This window comes from Carcharodon carcharias, chromosome 11 (genome assembly GCF_017639515.1).
Source record: "Carcharodon carcharias isolate sCarCar2 chromosome 11, sCarCar2.pri, whole genome shotgun sequence".
NCBI classification, from domain to species: domain Eukaryota; kingdom Metazoa; phylum Chordata; class Chondrichthyes; order Lamniformes; family Lamnidae; genus Carcharodon; species Carcharodon carcharias.
In genome coordinates, this window is record NC_054477.1 from 75262718 (window position 1) to 75284848 (window position 22131).

The 22131-nt window shown below is 43.4% G+C and overlaps 1 protein-coding gene across 1 annotated transcript in view; it reads left to right on the forward strand.

Annotated features, from left to right (window-relative positions):
* The window catches only part of LOC121283897 (DNA-binding protein RFX8-like), a 136161-nt gene that overhangs the window by 97712 nt on the left and 16318 nt on the right, over window positions 1–22131 (forward strand). Inside the window, exons 12-15 of the mRNA XM_041198700.1 lie at window positions 5122–5180; window positions 8536–8692; window positions 12423–12517; window positions 21291–21408. Coding sequence (XP_041054634.1) covers window positions 5122–5180; window positions 8536–8692; window positions 12423–12517; window positions 21291–21408 — 429 coding nt within the window. The remainder of the gene's footprint in view (window positions 1–5121; window positions 5181–8535; window positions 8693–12422; window positions 12518–21290; window positions 21409–22131) is intronic.

The window sequence follows — 22131 nt, forward strand, 5'->3', positions numbered from 1 at the left end:
AATTTCAAAATTTGTGGATGATACGAAACTTGGAAGCACTGTGAAGAGGATAGTGTAGAAATTCAGAAGGACATGGACAGTTTGATGGATTGGGTGCTTAACTGGCAGATGAAATCTAATGCAGAGTGTGACGTGATTCATTTTGGTAGGAAGAACGTGAAGAGACATGATAAAATAAAGGGTACAATTCTAAATGGGGTGCAGGAGCAAAGGGAGCTGGGTGTGTATGTGTATAAATCATTGGCAGGACAGGTTGAGAGACCAGTTAATAAAGCTTTTGGCATCCTGGCTCTATTAAAGGGGGCATAGAGTATAAAAACAAGGAAGTTATGCTAAGCTTGTTTAGAACTTGTAAGAAGCTTGACATCATCCAGGACAAAGCAGCCTGCTTAATTGACAAGCCATCCACAAACATTCAATCCCTCTACACTATCACACAGTGACAGCAGTGTGTACCGTTTACAAGATGCACAGCAGGAACTCACCATGCCTCCTTAGACAGCATCCTTAGACAGCACCTTCCAAACCCACGACAACTACCATCAAGAAGGACAAGGGCAGCAGATACTTGGGAACACCGCTGCCTGGATGTTCCCCTCCAAGCCACTCACCATCCTGGACTTGGAAATTGATCACCTTTCCTTCCCTAACAGCACTGTGGGTGTACCTACACTACGTGGACTGCAGCAGCTCTAGAAGGCAGCTCACCACCACCTTCTCAAGGGCAATTAAGGATGGCAATAAATGCTGGCCTAGCCAGCGACGCCCACATCCCATGAATGAATACAGAAAAGAACACTGGTTGGGCCTCAACTGGAGTATTGTGTCCTGTTCTGGGCACCCACAGTTTAGGAAGGATGTGAAGGCATTAGAGAGAATGCTGAAAAGATTCATAAGAATGGTCCCAGGGATGAGAAACTTCGTTATGTAGATAGATTTGAGAAATTGGGACTGTTTTCCTTGGAGAAGAGAAGGCTGAGCGGAGATTTGATAGAGGCATTCAAAATCATGAGGGGTTAGGACAGAGTAGATATGGAGAAACTGTTCCCATTGATGGAATAATTGAGAACAAAAGGGCACAGGTTTAAAGTAGAAAAACAGAAAATGCTGGAAAAACTCATCAGGTCTGACAGCATCTGTGGAGAGAAAAACAGAGTTGACTTTTCAAGTCCGTATGACCTTCTTTTGAGCATATTTAAGGTCATTGGCAAAAGAAGCAATGGGGAGGTAAGAAAAAACTTTTTCAAGGTTAGGGCGTGGAATGCACTGCCTGGGAGTATGGTGGAGGCAGGTTCAATCCAGACATTCAAGAGGGCATTAGATTGTTATCTGAAAAGGAAGAATGAGCAGGGCTACGGGTAGAAGAGGTACGAGGTAAATTGCTCATAAGGAGAACCAGTGAAATAGGCAGAATAACCTCCTTCTGTGCTGTAATAATTCTATGATCTCTAAACGTAAGATACTCAGACAACATGCCATAGTGACTAGCACCACCATATCCAACATAATATTAAAAAAACATCTCATATTTGTACCAGTTCGTGGCTGTTACCTGAAATACTGAACTGCGCTGATGACAAAAGCATTTCACAATGTTCAAAATTTAAAAGTGCATTGAACAGAGAAAGTGAGATTCAACAAAATGTCCAAATCAATTATGATGAGCTTGAGTTAGCCAGAATAGTGATCATAGAGAAAACAAACAAAATAGCCTCACCTAAAAGTGCATGACTTTCAATTAAAGCAAGAGCGAATATGAAAGCAGTACAAACAGGAAGAAGAGCAAGAATGAAAGGAATGCAGATTGCAGGAAGAGATGGAACACCAGATGTTTGAGACCAATGAAGAAGGAGAAAAAGTTGCCACATGACACAGACAAAAAGAAGAAAGAACATTGCTGCGTTCATGAACTAGCAGAGAAACAAATCCACAGAGGATATTTATAGTTTTAACCGGACAATTGAATTATTAGCTGGTTAGTAGTGGCTCAAAAATGAAGAGGCCATTTGAATGACAGTGTCACTTTGTGCCAGGGTACTCAGTGTTTTCTCACATCAATCCAACAATAATTTTGAATATGATGTAATGAAGCATATTATTCTCAGGGATTATTAAATGCCTGAAGATACAGTATAAATTTAAAGAAACTAAGGAAAGATTTGTTTGGTACATATAGAAAAATGGTTTTCCAGCTCGAAAATACATGACAGATATATCTAGATAGTGAAAGTGTAACAGTCTATGAATGCTAGTTGTTATGTTCCTTCTGTCGGGTGGCTTTGCTTGCGAACACAGTTGATGCCTATCTACTGGTGAGTGACTTGGCGAACCATATACTGCAGATGCAGAGACTAATGTAAGATGAAGCACATGCTGTCTATTTTCACAAGTAACAGAGCACTAACACAATGTGTGCTTCTCAAACCAGACCCAATCCTAAACCATTGATTAACACCGTAGCCCGCCCTACATAGCCTTTGGGCAGAATTCCCCACTCAGCAAGTGGGGGCAGGACCTGCTTGCCAATGCGTAAAATGACATGTCATTTAGAACTGTCAAAAGCCTATTAAGGCCATTATGAAACTAATTAACGTTGTTAAGAATGCTGTGCGTCCATCCTTAAGGTTAGGCCGGGAGCCCAGGCAACCTTCAGAAAAAACATGAAACCTCATCCACAGGCGGGATGAGGTTTCATGAGGGATTTAAAATTTGTGTTACATTTTTAATAAAAGTAATTGACATGTCCCAGCTCATGTGACAGTGTCACATGAGGGGACGTGTCAATAAAATTTTTCATATCGTTTATTATCTTTTTAAAAGTAACACTGATCTCCCTGAGGCAGCACTTTGCCTCAGGGGGTTCTGTGCACCCTTTTGTGCGGATGCATGAAAGAGCGCACTCCCGGCTCAGGGAACCCCCGAACTACCTGCACAGGGAGCACATAGCACTTCCTGGTGCACATCACGCTGGGTGGGCCTTAATTGTCCCACCCACGTAAAATGGCGGTGCGCCCCCTACAGGGGGCGCAGATTGGGAACCCGCACACTTGTGCCAGCTCCCACACAACCGTCCTGACGAGAGAAAATGCTATTTCATTGAGTAATGCGATCACATGGTCAATCTGCACACATTCTCTTAAAGGTGTATTGCACCTCAGATTACCACACTAATGCTAAGAGATAGATTTCTGGAAATAATTCCATATAATTTAAGAATCTTGTTACTTGATAGGATGTGTCAAATTCTTAGCTAGTTGTATATGTTCATGACTCTATGGCCTTGCAGGCACACATGAGTATCACTTCCCTAATGTTAGACATTCTGACGGCTTGGAGTAATCAACCTCATTATTCCCAAGAGAAAATCTAAGGCAAGACCAGAATTTGTAATGCCTACCTTCTGCTCCCTTGATTCCCTTATCACTCAACTTCTAACCACTCAACCATTCCTGCACTGCCTGTGATCTGCTTCCTCAGATACTGGTCATCTCTATTTCAAAACCCATATTATCACCCTCCTCCTCAAAAAAAATCAACCTTCAACCCATCTATCTGTTCTAACTACCACATCATCCCTAACCTCCTTTTCCCCAAAATCCTCAGACAAGTTGTCATCTTGTCCTGTGCCCATCTGTGCCAAAATGCAGCAATTCACATCCTTTCCAGCAAAAATAAGTTCCACTTATCTTTTTCTCTGTTCCTTACACTGGGTCTCAATCCTTGCCCTCATCTTTAAATCCTTCGCTATACCTCTGCACCTGCTCCAGATTTATACTCCCTCCCATTCCCTTTTGATCATCTGACTCTTTTATGTATCTCCCCTTCCTTCACCCCACTATTGGTAGGACAGCCTTAAGTTACCTCTGAAACTCCCACCTAAACCCATCAGCTGTCATTTTCTCTCCTTTAACATCCTTATTAAAACCTGTCATTTTGAATAAACTTTAGGCCACCCCTTCCAATCTCTCTCTATGTCAGAATCCATTCCCATATTTATAGCTATTTATATTTTTCTCTTCTCCATGTAAAATGCTTTAGGATGTTTTCTACATTAATGGGATTACAGATGTGCATGTTATTTTTGTCATTGTCCTCTCCCTGTCCTGTAGGCAGACTTCCAAAGTTACAGGTTAGCCAGGAACAGAAATCTAAATTGATTTTCCCTCCCCAATCCAAGGATGCCAAGAATATCAAATGCCATCCTGGCTGATACCATCTAGCTCGGCACAGACCAAGGGCCAAACTTGAAATTCTCCTGCTTGGCTCTGCTATTCACTTCATAAAATGACTGAGCTATTGCAGGAGCATATTTATCATTTTTCTGTGGCGAAGAAACCACCTTAGACCTTGTTGGAACTTATAACCTAGAATCTTAACTTTTCATATAACATTCTCTCTGATTCCTGTGTACTACCTGTCCAGTAATTAGCTTTCTCTGGAAAATACTACTATTCTGCACTATGTATCCCATCCATGTTATTGAACATCTCTGCTTTAACTCACAAATCATTTTTTAAAATACCATTATCCTTTTCCATTTTTAATTGTTAAAAATTTTTTCTATTACCCATGTTCAGGCATTTCAGCTACACCTAAATCGATAATGTTACCCATATTCAGAATAAGTTTTGTTATTGTCAACACAAAATTAAGTCAAACCTTCGGCACTTTGCAACCTGTACCTTGTTCACTGTGGTACACTGGAAAATAATCAATGCATGATTCAACTGCCATTTACCATTAGGGAACAAAAGAGATTTTAAACAACCTATCATGAAAAAGTGCTTGGAAAATTCACAAAAATTGGCAAATTCATTTGATCTACTACTATAAGCAATTAGGAAATCTTAAAATATTCATAGGTACAAAAGTGTGACCTGGAATGATATTCATTCTCGATTTCTGTTATGAAGTCCCACATTTGAAATTGGGAAGATAATGTGGAAAAACTGCTATATCCTATCACTGTGACACAGCATGTTGTGTGAAGAATTGCAAGCATTAACTTCTATCGTAGCACACTGGAACAGCACCTGAGCTTCCATTCTTTCTTTATGAGTGAAGTATTGTTTTTAATTTTGTATGCAAACATTTATCTGACGCGACTTTTAAATTTCTCAGCAGCAAATATGTTTGTCAATCGACTACGAAGAAGAACTTGTATTTGCAATCTAGCAAAGGTAATAAACACATAATACAGGGAACATTTTGTTGGTAGAGAAGTAATAAATATAAAATACCAATAATTTAAAATGGCAGAATAAAATCAACTTCAAGTCATGGTATCAATTTAATATCAATTCATCCCTCGCCCACTTGTAACATTTTCTTCCCCCTTTTAATTTCCATATTTTATATGCTGACTCCTAGCAAATAGATAAACAATTGTCTAATTTCCAACACAAGTAGCCTTATACAAATTCGCAAAGAAACTCACATAGATTTTCTCTTCTGAGTTTTTGTTTGGAGGTGTACATTACTGTGGCACAAAGTGTCAGTTTTGCATTGATGATTTCCCATATGATAGCTTTTGGTCATAACTGTACTGTCCCAGAGTGACACAGAGCTGGATCTTCCCAGAGTAAGGGAAAGAATGCAAACCTTCTCCTACCTGAATTTAGAATGCAAAAACAGAAAATGCTGGAAAAGCACATCAGATCCCTCAGCATCTGAAAGAGAAAAGAGAGGTTAACATTTTGGGTGCTGACCCTTCCTCAATCTGACCTTTAATTTCAAAATACACTCCCCTGCCTGGTCTGTTGTTCAGGCTATATATTGCCTAGAAAAATATGGAAAAGGCAGAAATAGGGAAGTTAGCGAGAAATTGGGGCAGTAGCACCCATTTGTTTCCTTTAGAACTCCAAAATGGTGTCCACGGCACATGTGCACATTTATGGAGTGAATCAAGTTGGGCGCCCTATTGGTGCAGGTGTTAGCACATACACAAGTGAAGAGGGCACTCAGAGAGTGCATGCGTCAGCTCAACATTATTACAATTACTCAGCTCTTACTTGAAGCTTTTCCCTGCCTAGTTGATGCTCTGTAACTCCAAAGCTAGCAAAGAATAAATGTTTTTATTAAGAACTTCCATCTCACTGAGGAGGCTTCAGGCCAATCCACATGCAGAACCTGCTCTGAAAACTCTGCTTGCATTTTGGGAGCTGTGACAAATTGTATCACAGCAACTGAGACTATCCACATAATTCTAAAACAATGAGCAATGTTGGAAAATAAACCCAGAATATTCTAAAAAAATGTCAATTCACCCTATCTCTCAATATTAATGTATCCTTTCAAAAATTCCATCTTTGCTAAAAACTAATCAATTCTTCCTTGAGCCACACACTATTTGTGTACCAAGTTTCATTGAAGTCATCCATCAGTTTTTGAGATGAATTTTTGTACAAACAGACAAACACACTAACAAACTGGGCAAAAACATTGCCTCCATCCACCTTCAGTGGTGGCAATAATGAACAGTTCCCAGAAGTGTGCAGAACAGCTAGATCCTGACCTCAATCAATGTGCAATACCAGCAATCACATTTTGGAGCTCAACATTCCAGCTAACACCTCTCTTTACCTGGCATAGCTGAACATGTATTCAGCAACAGGAAGAACTCATCAACAGTGCTATTTAAATGGATCATCAGCTACTTACAGGTTAGCGGCTGGATAATTTTTTTCATAGCGATTGCTATGAATCTACAAATGTTTGGTGCTTTTTATAATAAAAATAGAAAATACTGGAGAAACTCAGCAGGTTATGGCAGCATTTGACACCTCAACAAGTTTCCGTCCTATGAAATCAAGTACTATGCTATATCTTCACCATCACTGTCTTCTTGCTGTTCTTCTGCTACTTGGCCAGGTTGCACTTCTTCTTGTATATCTGAAAGGAGAAAGGCACAAGGGTAAAATTGTAGTGCAGGGAAAGTAAGATGCGCAATCAGAAAAGAATGTGAGGTGAGGAGGAAGGAGCAGAAGGATTAGGTCTTTTCAATGATTTCAACCCTGCTGCTGGCCATGGCTTCAGCAATAGCAGTCTCAGTAATGGCTGAAACCATCTCCTCCACTGGTGTAATACATGCAGGCATGCCTTTCCCCTTCCATTTAGCTCCTGCTGTCTCCAGTTGTCCACCAAGTGAGATGAAGAGAAATTTCTTCACTCAAAGGGTTGTGAACCTTTGAAATTCTCTACCCCAGAGGGTGATGGATGCTCCATCATTGAATGCATTTAAGGCTTGGATAGACAGATTTTTGGTCTCTCAGGGAATTAAGGGATATGGGGAGCAGGTGGGAAAATGGAGTTGAAGTCCAAGATCAGCCATGATCATATTGAATAGTGGAGCAGACTTCATGGACTACTCCTGCTCCTATGTTCTTATCACATTCTCATGCAAAAGAGAGGGCAATGAATGCCATGCAATCTATTTGATCGATGTAGCTGTCATGGTTGAATAGCTGTAAGTGTGTGAAATCTGTGACATATGCGCATAGGTCTTGCAACAGTCCTGAGGGTAAGATGTAACATATGAATGTTGGATATGAGTTCTGATTGTTAGAGATGGCGGGTAGGTGAGTGATGGAGGTATAGTGATTAAAAGGCTCCAGACAGCCTTTGAAGAACATGGAGAGACTAATAATTACATATCTTACCTTACTGCAGGCTGAGTCTGAAGTCTAACTGAGTTTGAAGTTGACAACTGACTGAAATATTCCACTATTGTTAATCTGACTAATTTTATGTGCAGTCATGATGACACAGAGGCCTGGGTCTTTCTCTTTTGGGAGGTGTTTCAGTAGGATTGTACTTCCACCTGTCCCCCTGTGACCACTTCAGCTTTGATCAATCTTCTATGACCAGTTGCATTATACACACATGCCATCCTCCAAGCAGGATTCTCACCACCAAGAAGGAAGCCACCAGTATCAATGAGAAAACTCCAGTGATGTTGCAGCAGAGATGCTACTGTAATACCGAAAGGTCCAGTGAGGGACTTAAAGGGCAGAAGCACCCCGCAGGTCTTTAGCAAGCAAGTCTTAGCCTTCTAGAGAGAGGCTAGATCACTACAAAGGTTGCTCTGAGCATTCGAATATTGACCACTGTTTTGTCGGACCTACTGCCACCTCCACATTGTGGCTCTGGGAAGTGGTGCTAAGAGAAGTGGAGAGAAGGGAAATCTGACAGAAACTTAGGCACTTGCTCTGCATCAGTTACATATTGTGAGTGTGAATGGAATGAGCACTGGCAATTCTGAAAGAGAAAGCGAAATCCCAGTCAGCTAGTGAATGGTAGGCCTCTGCTCACATTTCAGGACATTATCTATTGCCATCCCACCTGATGAAATGAATTCCTCCCAGATGCCTAGTTGGCAGATCTTTCTTACCTTGTTTACTTACCTTCACTTATCCCTTTGAAAGAATCAATATTAGAGACCAAGGAACAACAGTGTATAAAATGATATACATAATGTATTGTAATTTTCTTTGATTTCCATTTTAAGACTATTCATGGATTTCTTTTCTATTCTAGAGCATGCACATAGTTTTAAATAATCATAGAATGGTCAGCACTTTAAGAACTGACCTGCGTGCTATTATTAGTCAGGGGCTGTTGAATATCCCGAGCAAATCTACAAAAACATTAAACTGTTCACTAGAAGAAGTGGGCTGCAGTTTTGAATGGAAATGTAAGTATTTTGTTTTTGTTTGACTCCTCAAAGATTTCTATGTACAATTAATAAAACTTTGCATATGACAGAAAAGCAATTGTAGAATGTACAAATTCATAAAAGTTATGTAATACATAAAATATTTATTATGAATTGTCATGCAGATGTGCTTTATGCCAAACAATGATTTTTAATCCATCAGCTAAAAACATGAATTAAGCTTTTTAAAAATACGGAATAGAAGTGACTTGAACTCACAGCCAAGATGGCCACCTAATTTGCATCACTCCACTGAGATGGAGACAGCATGTCTGCAGAAACCTCCCAAAGGCAATGATCACCTGTGGAGTGTGGAAGACTCACATCTCCTGTTTCATTAACAAGGCATCTATGGCAATTACCTGAGGTATTCAAGTGTTAGAGATGGATTATTAAAGGCTAATAGCTTGGACAATGGGACCCTGGTTTAATATAACTCTCTAGACCTGAGCTAATCAAATTACAATTGGAATGTACAATCATGTTTGAATTGCTAGCAGTTGGAGAGGGTGGTCACATGACAAGCCAACTCTTTATGTGTTTTAAGCACATGCTTCCTCTGCAGAACTGACCAAGCAACTGAGTGAGATTCTTCCTTCCTCTCTCTTTGCCTAACTTGCAAGCTTTTGGGTCCTGTATGCGATTGCTTGACTTTTTCTCCATGTGCAACAGACAGAGATTTTAAATAAGGAACTCAACCCCACTGCTGTGTCTCCAGAAGATCATATAGATTATCCATCTGCAGTTTTAAACCACCTTGACACTGAAACCAGAGGACCACCAGATTCACCTGAAGCAGCCAAGTCACCAAGCTACAAACTGTGAATTCTTTTTAACTTTTATGGATTCTAATATGGCCAACCTATCCTTCTGTAATCTGTATTTCTATATGTTTGTGAACTTTGAATGTGTGTGTGAAAGTTGGTGTGTATTTTGTTTTATTTGTATCAATTTAAGTTTAATTAAGCTAACCTCTTCCTTTGTTAAAGTTGAGAAAACATGTCCTATCAGCTATTTTATGATCACAGTGTGTAAATATCAGTGAATTTGCAATGATCTTTTCTGGCAAAAATAAACCTGTTACAGTCAAACAGAGGGAGGTGTCATTCAACCCCCTCCTTGCCTGACCGTAACATAATGTGGAGTGATTATATCGCAATAAATTATAATGCAGGGGAAATGATGGCATAGTGGTAATGACACTAGAATAATAACCCAGATTCCCATGCTAATGCTCTGGGGACATGGGTTCACAAACCGCCAAGGCAGCTGAAATTTAAATTCAATTAATAAATCTGGAATTGAAAGCTAATTTCAGTAATGGTAACCACAAAACTGTCAGTGATTGTTGTAAAAATCTGTTTGGTAACTAACGTCCTTTAGGGAAGGAAATTTGCTGTCCTTACCTGGTCTGGCCTACATGTGACTCTAGACCCACTGCAAAGTGGTTGACTCTTAACTGCCCTCTGCAATTGCACTCAGTTCAAAGGCCAGTGACACCTCCATCCTATGAAAGAATAAAGAAATAAATTCTATAAATATAGGAGAATTACGTCCATCATTTTTCTTACCTTGGTTGAGAAACTCAACAGTAATTTCACCTTTACTTTCAAATTACAGAGTTAAAATTCCTTTGGGTGCTATTTTTAATGTACTGATTAATAGGTTTGCAACAAATTACAATATGTACTTGTTACATTTCAGTGTTTGATCAGAACAGAAAATAAATATATTTTTAAGTGATGTGTTTTCAAAACACAGAGCATTTTCTCAGGTTTAATAAAGAAGGCCATAAATTGAAGGCAATTAAAAAAAAAAAGTGTATTGGAGCCAGACAAGGCTAATGTTACCCTGTTAGCTCATCTCAGGGCCACCTAAAAAATGTTCTTACCATGAATGGAACCTGTTGAACTATGCATGAAGCTAATTTCGGTGAAGTGTAGCGTGGGAAGCAGCTTTGATTAACAGCCATTTTGGGCAATACCCATGAGGGCAGTCAGTTGTTTTGTTAAAGAAAAGGTTGCGAGGACCTTTGCTTAGGTGGGTTCAGAAGTCAGACGCTAGTGGAACAGTTTGAATCCATCTTATATTAATCACTGATGTAGGGTCATGTGTCATATTCTGTATTTTGCATCATTACATGCAATAAATTTTGCCAAATGAAATTAGAGAATTTGATTAGAAGTGTGGCTCTATATGTTCACCTTAGTGTGAAATAAAGCAGTTTAACAATCCATTCAAGGCTCCCATACCTAGTGGTAACTTAGTCAGCTGTAGGAGAGTTTGAAAAAGAGAAAAGAAAAACTTACATTTCTATGGTCCTTTTCAAAACCAATAGACATCTCAAAGCATTTTACAGCCAATGAAGTACTTTTGAAATGTAGTTACTATTGTGACTTAGGAAATGTGGCAGTCAACTTGCACACAGCAAAGTCCCAATGGCGACATTTTAAGCATTTTTTAAAGCATTCTGGCATTGGAGAGGGTGCAGCAAAGATTTACGAGAATAGTTCTGGGGATGAGAGACTTGAAATGTGAGGATAGATTGGCGAAGCTGGGACTGTTCTCTTTAGGGAAGGCTGAGAGCAGATTTAATAGAGTTTGCAAAATCACAAAGGGGTCTGGGCAGAGTAAACAGGAAGAAACTTCCCATTGGTGTCAGGATCGAGAACCAGAAGACACTGATATAAAGTGATTGGTAAACATACCAGAAATGACAAAAAAACTTTTTATACAGTGAATGGTTAGAATTTAAAGAGGACTACCTGAGAGTGTGGTGGAGGCAGATATAATTGTGGCTTTCATAAGGATAATTATCTGAAGAGAGAGGATTTACAGGGCTTTGGAGACTAGGGAGGGGGACTAGCTGAGTTACTCTTGCAGAGACCCTGTGCAGACATGATGTGCTTCCTTCTGTGTTGTAACCATTCTATGATTTTATCATTTAAGAAGATGGCATCGTTAAGGAAGGTAAAATATAAAATTGGTATCTATGTGCCATCTTACTTGTTTATGTTTAACTTCAAAAGAATACCACAATCTCCAAAAATATGACTTTTCAATTTCTTACACCAATCACATTGCAGTTCATTGTAATTGTTATATCTTTTGCTTTCACAAATATTTTATACTATAATTTATAAATCTTGGTTACGTGCTTTGTATCTTGACTGAACATTTTAATTGAGTGATAAAAATTGAGTCTAGACTTTGGAGTTTCTAGTAAGTTTTGAATCATAAATCACAAACCAACTATGACATATTTTCAAGAGTTCATCTGAGACAGTTTGGATCCCATTAATTATAGTCAGCATTAATTAAGGAAAGTTAATTAGGTAGATTTTAAACAAGATGGGTTCAATGACATTAATATTTTTGAGTGCAGCTAGGAATATTAGAGTGGTTTGTAGAAATTTTCCTCAAATTTTCAAAGAAAAACAGTAACAATAATTAGAATGTGATTTAATGTTATCTCTATAAAGTATGAAAAATATTTAGTGGAAGTAACATCATTATGCACTGCTTTGTAAAATGGATATTGTTAATGTGAAACTCCATTATTGAACAGCATTTATGACACTGCTCATATTTAGATCTGTGCCTGAGTTTGTGCTTACTGAATCTGTGACATGTATAAGGAGATAATGACTGTAGCACCTCAGAAAACAAAATGCAAGTATAAACACCCTAATATGATTGTTTATTGCAGGTTTTGATAGTTTGTTAGCTTTGCTGGATACTGCAGCAGATATTAGAGCTTACTTTCAGTGTGTGTCAACCCTTGTGCATCTCTTTGTGTTTCAGGTAAGATATTTGCTGGAAATAATAATTATTACATGTTATAATGTATATTCTTGGTCCAAATTTATTGCGCCCCTTATGTCTGAGCACTTAGCCACCTACAGATTATCAAGACAAATATGTTGTCATTAATACAATTGATAAACATTTTTATATTGTATGTTTTTATGCAATTCCACCCACAAATTTATTGCTGTATAACTAAAGCTCGCATTTTTCCTTTAATTTTTTTGGCTTTTCTTTCAATACTTTTCCCCTTAAGTCTGAACTTCTCATACATCTATTTTAAAAAAAAAAACAATTAACAAGGTCTGACTCTAAGAGTGGAATCGTCTGGTCCCATTGGCAGTGGCACATGGCAGGTATGGACAATACGCCAAGAAGGCCAAGAATTGGGTTCACGCCGAAACCAGTTTGCGATTGTCCGCTCCACCTGTCAATGGCGGGCAGCGTTTCCTGGTGTCCAATGTTGGGAACTTAATTTTAATGCATTTGCATCTCATTATTATGCCCTCACGCCAGAAACATCTCCCCATGTCAAATTTACCACTCACATCAATGAGACCTGAGAACGGCTTGTTTCACAATTGCCTTTAAATGGTGTGCACTTGGCGAGCTGAACTTCGAAGGGCACTCGAAGGTGAGTGTACACAACCTTGTGCAGTGCTTGCGAGCTTCGTCCATAGGACATGGAGAAAGAGGCAATTTGCATTCAGTGGGCACAGGTAAGTCGCTATTTCCTGGCTGGCTTTCAGCGTGGTGCCGGGGCAAGGGCTCCAGTGTGGGTGAGGCCAGGGGTGGGGTGTGGCAAGGCAGCACAGACTAAAGGAAGTACACCAGCACATACAGGGGGTGGGTGTCTAAGGATGAGGGAAAGTTTGGAAAAGCGTGTCAAAGTGAGCACTCTTCCACAGCTGAGACCATTCAACAGCAGCTCCATTGACATGCTTGGAGTCAGGTCTCTGAAGCTTTTCTGTCCACTCAAGCAACAGAAAAGCATGAATGTGCCACTAGATGCAATCAGAACTTTTCACCCCACAGGAGCAGACTGCAGATTAATGTGCATTTTAGGGGGAAGCAGAGCAATTGGCCAACAGGTCAAGTTGTACAATCCCATTGTGAAAGGTGGCCATGGTGCAGTCACTGGTGGAGGCACACAGAGCCCCTGGCAATATCTTTATTAAGGTTTGGATCATTATTCCACATGGTTCAAGCTAACAGTGCAGCCTTGCAGTGCAGGTTAGGAGAATGCCTGTGCCTCAGCTGAGAGAAAAGCATGCAGTCCAGTGGTCGAAGCTGCCGCCAATCGGTCAAGTGGAGTGGGGCATAGGTGGGTGGGGTTTCAGACAGCCATGAAGCACACTTCACACTGGCCAACCAAATAGTGACCAGCACACTCTGACATACGTGAAAGGGCCTTCAGACTTACCCAAGAGAGCTTCTTACGACACACATGCTAATCCATGTGTCTCCCTCTTTGATCCTACAGGAGGACAGTATCAGGATCACGCAGCCTGGTGATTTAGTGGTATGCCTCATGTTTACAGGGAGCAGAAAAGAAGAAGAAGATAGCACCAGAGATGCCTGGCTCAGCAAAAGGAGGAACACCTCCCTCAAGATGAAGGGGCGGCAGGGCCTGCTGTGATCACAGCTGAAGATCCACAGCGAGCCATCACTTGGAGGCGCCTCGTTAGACCCAGGGTCTATAGATGGCGCTTGTCATTCCTGCAGATGACTGAGAACCAGTGTCATTGAAGACTGCACATGTCTAATGTGTTGGTCGGTCACATAGACCACCATCCACAGGATTTTGTGCCACAGAGACATGGAGAGCATCCAATGCCAGTTGTCGTGAAAATGACCACAGTGCTCAATTTCTACACCAGTGGCTCCTTCCAGGGCTCCACAGGGATCCGCTGTGCAGGATCTCACAAGCCTACATGCACAAGTGTATCCAGGAAGTCTGGGACGCTATCTTCACAAAGGCACAGAATTTTGTGAAGAGGACTTGGCTGATGACGCCTGTGTGGTGGCCTCAGACTGCAACAGAGTGACGATAATGCGGCTCATACTGCACCCCGGACTTTGCTCCATTAAATGACAGGCACTTTGAAAATGTGATTCCAGTGCCTCAACAGGTCCAAAGGAGCACTGAAATACAGTCCCCAGAGGATGTCGCGCATCATCGTAGCTTGCTGCGTGCTCCACAACCTGGCGCTGTAACGGGGGCAGGACCTGGCTGAGGAGAAGATGGAGGAGCTGCAAGTCTCCTCCAGTGAGAAGGACATTGAAGGGGATGATGGTGATGAGGTCCTCGCACTGACCAGAAGAGGCAGGCGCGCTTGGGAGGCCCTCATAACCACAAGATTCATGGAGGATGATGATAAGATGAAGTGAGGACAGTCCTGACACCCTCACCTTGCATCTGTGAACGTTTGACTCCTATGTGGCTGATGGCTGCGCACATACCCTCAGTGTTCAGGCTTATGTCATAGCGACACAACGGAGGCCCTAATAGTCACTACATTCCAGGAGGATGATGACAACATGCAGCGAGGACACTCCATAGATCTTCACATAGCCTCTGTGAATGTCTGGCTCCTGTCTGGCCAAAGGCATCTCGCTTGCGCTCTATGATCAGTGTCATATCATGGAGATTTAGCCATGAAACTTTAAAAGCACCTGATCCTTTGTTAGTCTTCAGCACCTGAGCCCCTCAGGAGTACAGTGCCACCAGACATGCTGAAGGGATGGGGCCAGCCCCATCCCAAAGCTGCTGAGATCACACACACAGAATAACGGAACTCTGGCAACAATGACAAGCACCATCGAGATGCAAGCATCAGTAATATGTCCATTGAGTGTGAAGCTGGACCATCACTTTGGTCTGAAGTTTACAGGGAAGAAGCCCTAGACTGAGACACCTGCCTTTATCTTGTGCAGGAACCAAGGTTTCACATCTGAGTGACATGAATACTGCTCTTCATAAAGCCATAGGCAAGGAGACATACATGAGAGTTTATTTACAAAAGTGAACGTTATGTACAAGTGATTAATGTCCGTGCGCCCAGATTGTGCAACTATATCGTCTTAATCTTCCTTACTCTGCCACTACATCTTGGTGCTCCCTCAACATCCACAGCAGAGATGGAGGCAGCCTGCTGACTGATGCCCTGTCTATGATGACTTAGGTGTGCGCCCCCTGAGACCTGGAAGGTGCTGGCTGCTTTGGGTGTCCTGCTGTGAGGCAGCTGCCCCCTCCTTGGCCTGTGGAGCTGAAGCTGCTGGGGTCACAGGAACAGGAGATTTGGATCGGCCAGACATTCCCAGAGTCTCCTGGGTGGATGGCCCTGGGATGTCGAGCTGCTGGTCCTCTTCCCTAAAGATCCCTGACAGCTCCTGGCTGACTCCTTGAGGAGCAGGGGTAGCTGGAGTGAGATTGAGCCACCCCACACCCCTCTCGCATTGACACTGTTGGAGGCCAACTATGGTGTCAGTGATGGAATTCAGCCCTCACAGCACTGCAGACTTCATAGTGGCCGCCATCCTGTCAGCATTGACCTCGGTGCATGCCAGCACTTTCACCTTGGACTGAAGGTGCACAGACTCCTCCATCATCCTTTGCTATCTGAGGAGTGCACCAGACATCTCTTCCTGATGTTCCCGTGATTGTCTTTGCAGCTCCACCAGCTGATTGAGGCCAGAGGCTCATCATCTGACTCAGACTCAGCAGATTACTTGTCTCCAGCAGTCCTCCAAGTGCCAGCGACCAAGGATGTCCCTGCCTCCGCCTGCTGTGGAACAGATTGCGTGCTGTGCTCACCAGGTCCCACTGAAGTGTGTGTTGCTGTACTGGTGGAGGGTACGAGTGAGCCCATGATGGTCTTCAATGGTACTGCCCTCAGGGTCCCCATCTGATGTGGTCTCGGCGCTGGGGTCAGGGTCAAGGTTGTGAATAGGGCAGAACGTTGGGATTATTAATGCTTGGCATCCGCGTTGAACACCGAACAGTGGAATCAGATCAGTATTGAGAGAAGGATGATGTGGTGCAGGATCCTCATATGGGTGTTCACTGTCAACCTCCCTGTCACTGCAAGAACGGTTCACGTCCTTTCCGGCCTGCTGCAATCTGCAACTCTCGAACAGAGCAAGGTCCTTAATGTCTGGCACTCCACCCCCAGTCTGGGACTTCTCCTGGTGATTGTGTGTGATCTTGTCCTGCATAAAGACAGATGGAGAGAGTGTGAGCAAGGTGCATGCTATGCCAAATGAGAAGGATCCCAGGCAAGCGTGTGGGCTGCAAGCATTGAGAAGTGTGCACGCAGTTGCAGTTTAAATATGGCGCCTGACGTGAGGAAGTGGTGAGGTAACGGTGCGGTGGTCCAATCAGAGGCCGGCCGCCAGCCATCCAGTGTGTTTCCCGTGACTACGTAATTTATGAGGTCGGAAGCATTCGGTACTGTGTGAAAACCCGCCACTGCGGCTGGTAGGTTAAATGTCTTTTTCACGCCCGTTACCGCACTTGGTGCAAATCTGGGATGATTTCACCCTAACAGTACATTCACATTATGGCGTAAATTTTGAATCCATGATTTTAAGGCCCAGACCTAATTTGAATCTAATGGGTGAGCTGCAGATGTGAATTTGGACCACAGGACTGTGGGTTGGCTGGGACTTTCTCTCTCTAATGGCTAAAACATCAGGCCCCTTAAACCAAATTTGTGCTTCTACTTCACTTGTTTTATTTCTTATGCTATGTGCACTCATGCAAAAAACTCTTTTCTGTACATGGGGGAAACCTCTCCACAATTTTCATCATTCTAATTCCTTAACTTTATTAGGCTATCCAGTGGAGGTGAAAACCTTCTCCTTGGATAATTGGATGGATGACCAACCTGCACCATCTTTTCACATCATCTACTGGCCAGTCCAAGACTAAGATTGGCAGAAGAAAATCTATACTATTTTATTTAACTGGAAGCGGTCACTAGACGAGAAAATCACCTATGAAATATGGTATGTTGTTTATCAGTGGTGTCTTTCCTTTCACAAAAAACTGCTGGATAGAAATGGAGTGCTGTACATTAATGTAAGGTAGTATAAAGAAATATATACTCTAAATGCTATCAAAAACAGTATTAATTGCAGCATTTGAAAGAAAGGTCAGAATGTTATGTGAACTGCAGGGATGTGGAGACAAAACTAGAAGCAGGTGGCAGAGGCCCTTCTCCTATTCAACCTCCGTTTGCTGAGTGATCTTACATCGGCCAGCCAATTAACAGCTGGCAGGCCAGGTTGCCGATCACTCTGCTTCCGGAGGAAGGCCTTGAGGCAGCAGCCACATTCCCAACTGACAAGGAAGGAAGTGCTGGCGCCATGTTTAAAAGGCCATCGGCACCCGAGGATCACGTTGTGGCCAGCAGGAAGCCTGCAGTCTGAGACCAGTTTCCTTTAACCAGTCCCTTTCTAACTGAGACCAGCAACTCCCATCAGCTTCCAGTCAAGGCATCCCATCAGCCTGAGGCTAGCAACCATGCATGATCTGGGCAACAGGGATACTGTGAGCAAGGCAGAAGCAAGATCCCATCTGGCCCCATGTTCCAGTGATGACGCCTTGCATGTTCTCCTGCAGGCTACGCAAACAAGGCAGAGGTCCTCATTCCCCAGGGACAAAAGGACATGACCTCCTCGCCTAACCAAGTGACCTGGAAGGAGGTCGCAGAGGAGGTCAGCAGCCATGGAGTCATCCGGAGAACCTGGCTGCAGTGCCACAAGGGGGTGAACTACTCTCTTCATTCTATCAAGGTGAGTGACAAACTTTAAAATCCTTTTGGTGGGGGCAGGGACAACAAATGGGTAAGTATGATGGTGTGGATGTTGGAGAGGCAGACACCACCATGTCAGTGGCAGTAGATGGAGGCTGCAGTATCTCTTGAGAAAAGAATGGATGCAGCTCTGTTGGGGGATGCAAGCCTGGCACTGGCAACCCATGAAAGGTCATCTAGAGTGGTCCAGTGTCATACGCATGCCATTGGCCACTGCCGCAGCAACCGTGCAAAGCAGATGGGGCTCTGTTTGCTCTAGTGCAGATATTAATATTATTCTCCTGTGTTCCCACAGGAGAAAAGATTCAGAATGCCTGGAAGCGGGCACACCAGGTGGCAGCATCCCAATTATTGTGGAGGAGGAGGCTCTGAGACTAGCAGATTACCAGGGTGGACGGTGAGACTGGAGTTCAATCACAGGGAAGTGACTAACCTCAGAAATGGGCACAAGGGAAGAATTAGGTGAGCTCCGGGACAGCTGTGTCCTCTGATGTACGTACATCCATTTGAGATGCAGCTGATTCTGTGGGCTCCTGTCCGGAGGGGAGGGTAGGCCTCATCATTCTGTTTTCTCAGACAGGTCACTTACAGGATCAGAGAGCTGCTGTCTCTTGGGGGGACATTCATCTACCTTTGTGGAGGAGGGGGAGGGGACCTCAGATGGCATAACATCACACAGCCCAGATACTATCACCAGGGCGGGTATGCATTCCTGATTAGATTCAGGGTCACAACCTGTTACGAGCATCAAACATGCACCTGATCAGATGTCAAAGGCTATAACAGCTGAGTACACAGCACTTGGAGTGTGAGATGCCAAGCTCATGCATAACCCCAGGCAGTTGATGTGCCTTTGGAGTCGTCCATGAAGTGGCAGATGCTGGAAGTACAATGTGAGGTGCGTGAAAATCTGGCGGAGCTTCCAGAGAATACCCACACCCTGCCTCGGACAGAGAAGGAGCCGATCCAGGCCATGGGTGCCGCCATTTTCCTCTCTCATGCGTGAATGGCATCCTCCACCAAGAGGTTGGTGATTCTTATGGAGAGCCACATCTAGCAGGCTGTCAGTGGATGCCAGAGATGCAAGAGGACCTGCATACCATTGCCTTGTCCTTGTGCTCAAAGGAGCAGTGGCAAGGCAAGAGCAATCAAGGCACCTAAATTCTCCCTTAGGTCCTCATCCTTCTGCGATTAGCAAGGAGGAACAAGTATGCCATCAAGGGAGAAGGAGGTGGGGCTGCCTTCCGCTTCAAGGGGTTTCTCTCAGGGCACTCCAGATGAGGACAGCACCTCATGATTCCCTCTGTCAGTGACACTAGCACCTTGGGTGGTCAGGGCAATTTGAGGAGGTTCCTGCACCCATACAGGAGCCCCTCAACATTCTAGGGCCCGGCAGGCCTCGGGTACCTAGAGAATGGCCGCCAAAGTCATCCTAAGCCACAGGGCAGCAAGGTCAGCAGCCTACCTCCACCACAGTTAGCGGCCAAAGGGGAGCTCCACGTGGGAGCACACAAGAGGTTTAAGAAAACACAACAGATGCACTTGGGCCTCATGGGTATTCAGAAAAGTGATGTATCTCCGCTCGTGTGCTGTGATTGTGGTAATGAATGTTTATTTGGTTTCTGAACACCTTCATGCAGTGTTGGTGGCCATCTGCAGTGCAAGAAAGGCAAGTGTCATCTCAGTGGCTGGGTGGGGGCCACCACGATGTGTATGCTCATTGGTTGCGCATTGCAAAAGTGTCAGGCGCTAGTGGCTGAGGGGCCGTTGCCTTCCAGAAGAGCTGAGTGTTTTCTGTGTGCTTGGAGTGTGGATCTTTATTTGACTGATAGGCTGAGATGCTAAGCGTCAGGCGAAATGTATGATTACATGGGCCTCCTGTGCACCTATAACTCGACGCTTTCAAAGAGGCCCCTCATGTCTGTCAGGATGCTGCGAATCCTCTTTGGCTTCCGCATTTTTCTCCCTGTCTGAGAATGTCTCCACTGCATCTTCAGCAGCCAGGGTTTCCCCCTCTGCAGCGCAACAAAGCACAGCATATGACCACTCTCCGGGAGACCCTTTCTGGGGCACTGCCTAATTGCCGATTCCCCATCAAGAGAGGCCCTTAGAGGTGACTAGCTGGTTGATACTATCTGATTCTGTTTGCCTGCTCTTCCCTCCACCTCAGGTTCTCTTCCTTGCTGGAGAACCCTCCTCCAGAATACATGAACCCCGTGCTCTCTAAGCATTGGGTGCACCCTTCCAGTGGGTTCTGAAATAGTACCCAGCCGACTGCCCTCTCCAGTGAGCTCGGAAAAATAACTACCCAAGGGGACCTTAACCCCAAACAAATGTTTGCCCTACTCCTTCCTTACAATGAAAGGCAAAAGCCTCACTGAACGGTGTCGAGTGCACCAAAACCAACAGCTGCTATCCCGTTGCCTTCCTTTAAAAGCTGCCGAGGCTCCAACCTGCCATGTCGCCCGTGCATCACTTGCAAAATCCTGAGGGGCTCATAAAATCAGTTCGAATTGTCTCCTCGACAAGCTTGCCATCTGCCACTTGTGAAATTTCTTCCCAGCATGATAACTATCGGGGGTCTGACACAACATCTCCTGTAATTTTATGACCCTTGTTGCCAATCGTTTTTACTCAGTAAAATCCCAGCCAAAAATCTTCCTGACAAAAGCACTTTCAGGTCTTGCATTTCGTGAGAGCACAAGTTTAAACTTGAAGAGCATCTTTAAGATATGTACACAACACCCAGCTTGCCATCAATATTAGGAAAATGTATTAAGCTGGTTGACACTCTGGTATTTCTTACATGCAGTGGGTGAGGTACATTTAAAACTAGATTCTCCCTTCAAATCATCGACAAATGATTCACATCATCATCAAATTTAATTTCAAGATAGAGTATTGCTTCACAATAATGTGCAATATAAAGGCGAAAACATTTGATATTTCAGCCCAGCAACTTCAGGGGAGAAGAGTTCACACAGTTAGCTGCAAATTTCCAGCTGAGATGGAACTACTTCCTGTCTGCGATAAGTCGTGCTTTAACACTGTCAAACGCAGAGTCATTTGGTAAGGCTTGTGTCTGAAACCAATAACTGCAATATATCCATGTTTATATAAGTACTGAGAATGGAGAATTGATTTTTAAAAAAGGACATTTCTTGGTTAATTAGTGGAAAGCCCCATTGTTGATGGGCTGGGAGGTGGGACAGTTGGCAATATGGTGGGGGAAGGCATTGGGTGGTCCAGTAGGCAGCTGATTGAACCACTTAAATTGTCAATGGGCCACATTTTACCCCTGCAGGCATTTTTTGTTGGGAGGACTTGCCACCGCATGGGGAGATCACCAGGTAACCCTGGCAGCTTCCCAGCAGGTTCCAGGGTAGGGTCCCTTCCTAATGGACGCTCCATGGCCCATGGAGAGGCACCTTGGCAGCAATAGCTGGCCGCACCAACAGTGTCACAGCTCCCCCTCCCCCCACTCAATTGCCGGAGCCTGCCCGTCTTGCCTCAACTTAATGCCTCTTAATTGGCTGTCCCTGGCAATATATCACCCTGGATCCCTTTACCTGGTGAAGGAGAATAGGCTTCCATTTTCGGCCCTGGTAACAGGACTTCCAGATAAGTGGGAAAATTCAGTCCTTTTTATTGGTTATTTCCCAGCTTAACCTATTAGAAAATATCCCCTAATGGTTCTGTGATTATATTATGTATTGCTCAATACCATGTGAGATTGCAGGTAGAGTGGATAATGCTGCTATAATCTTTACATTTATTATCATAGCAGATTAG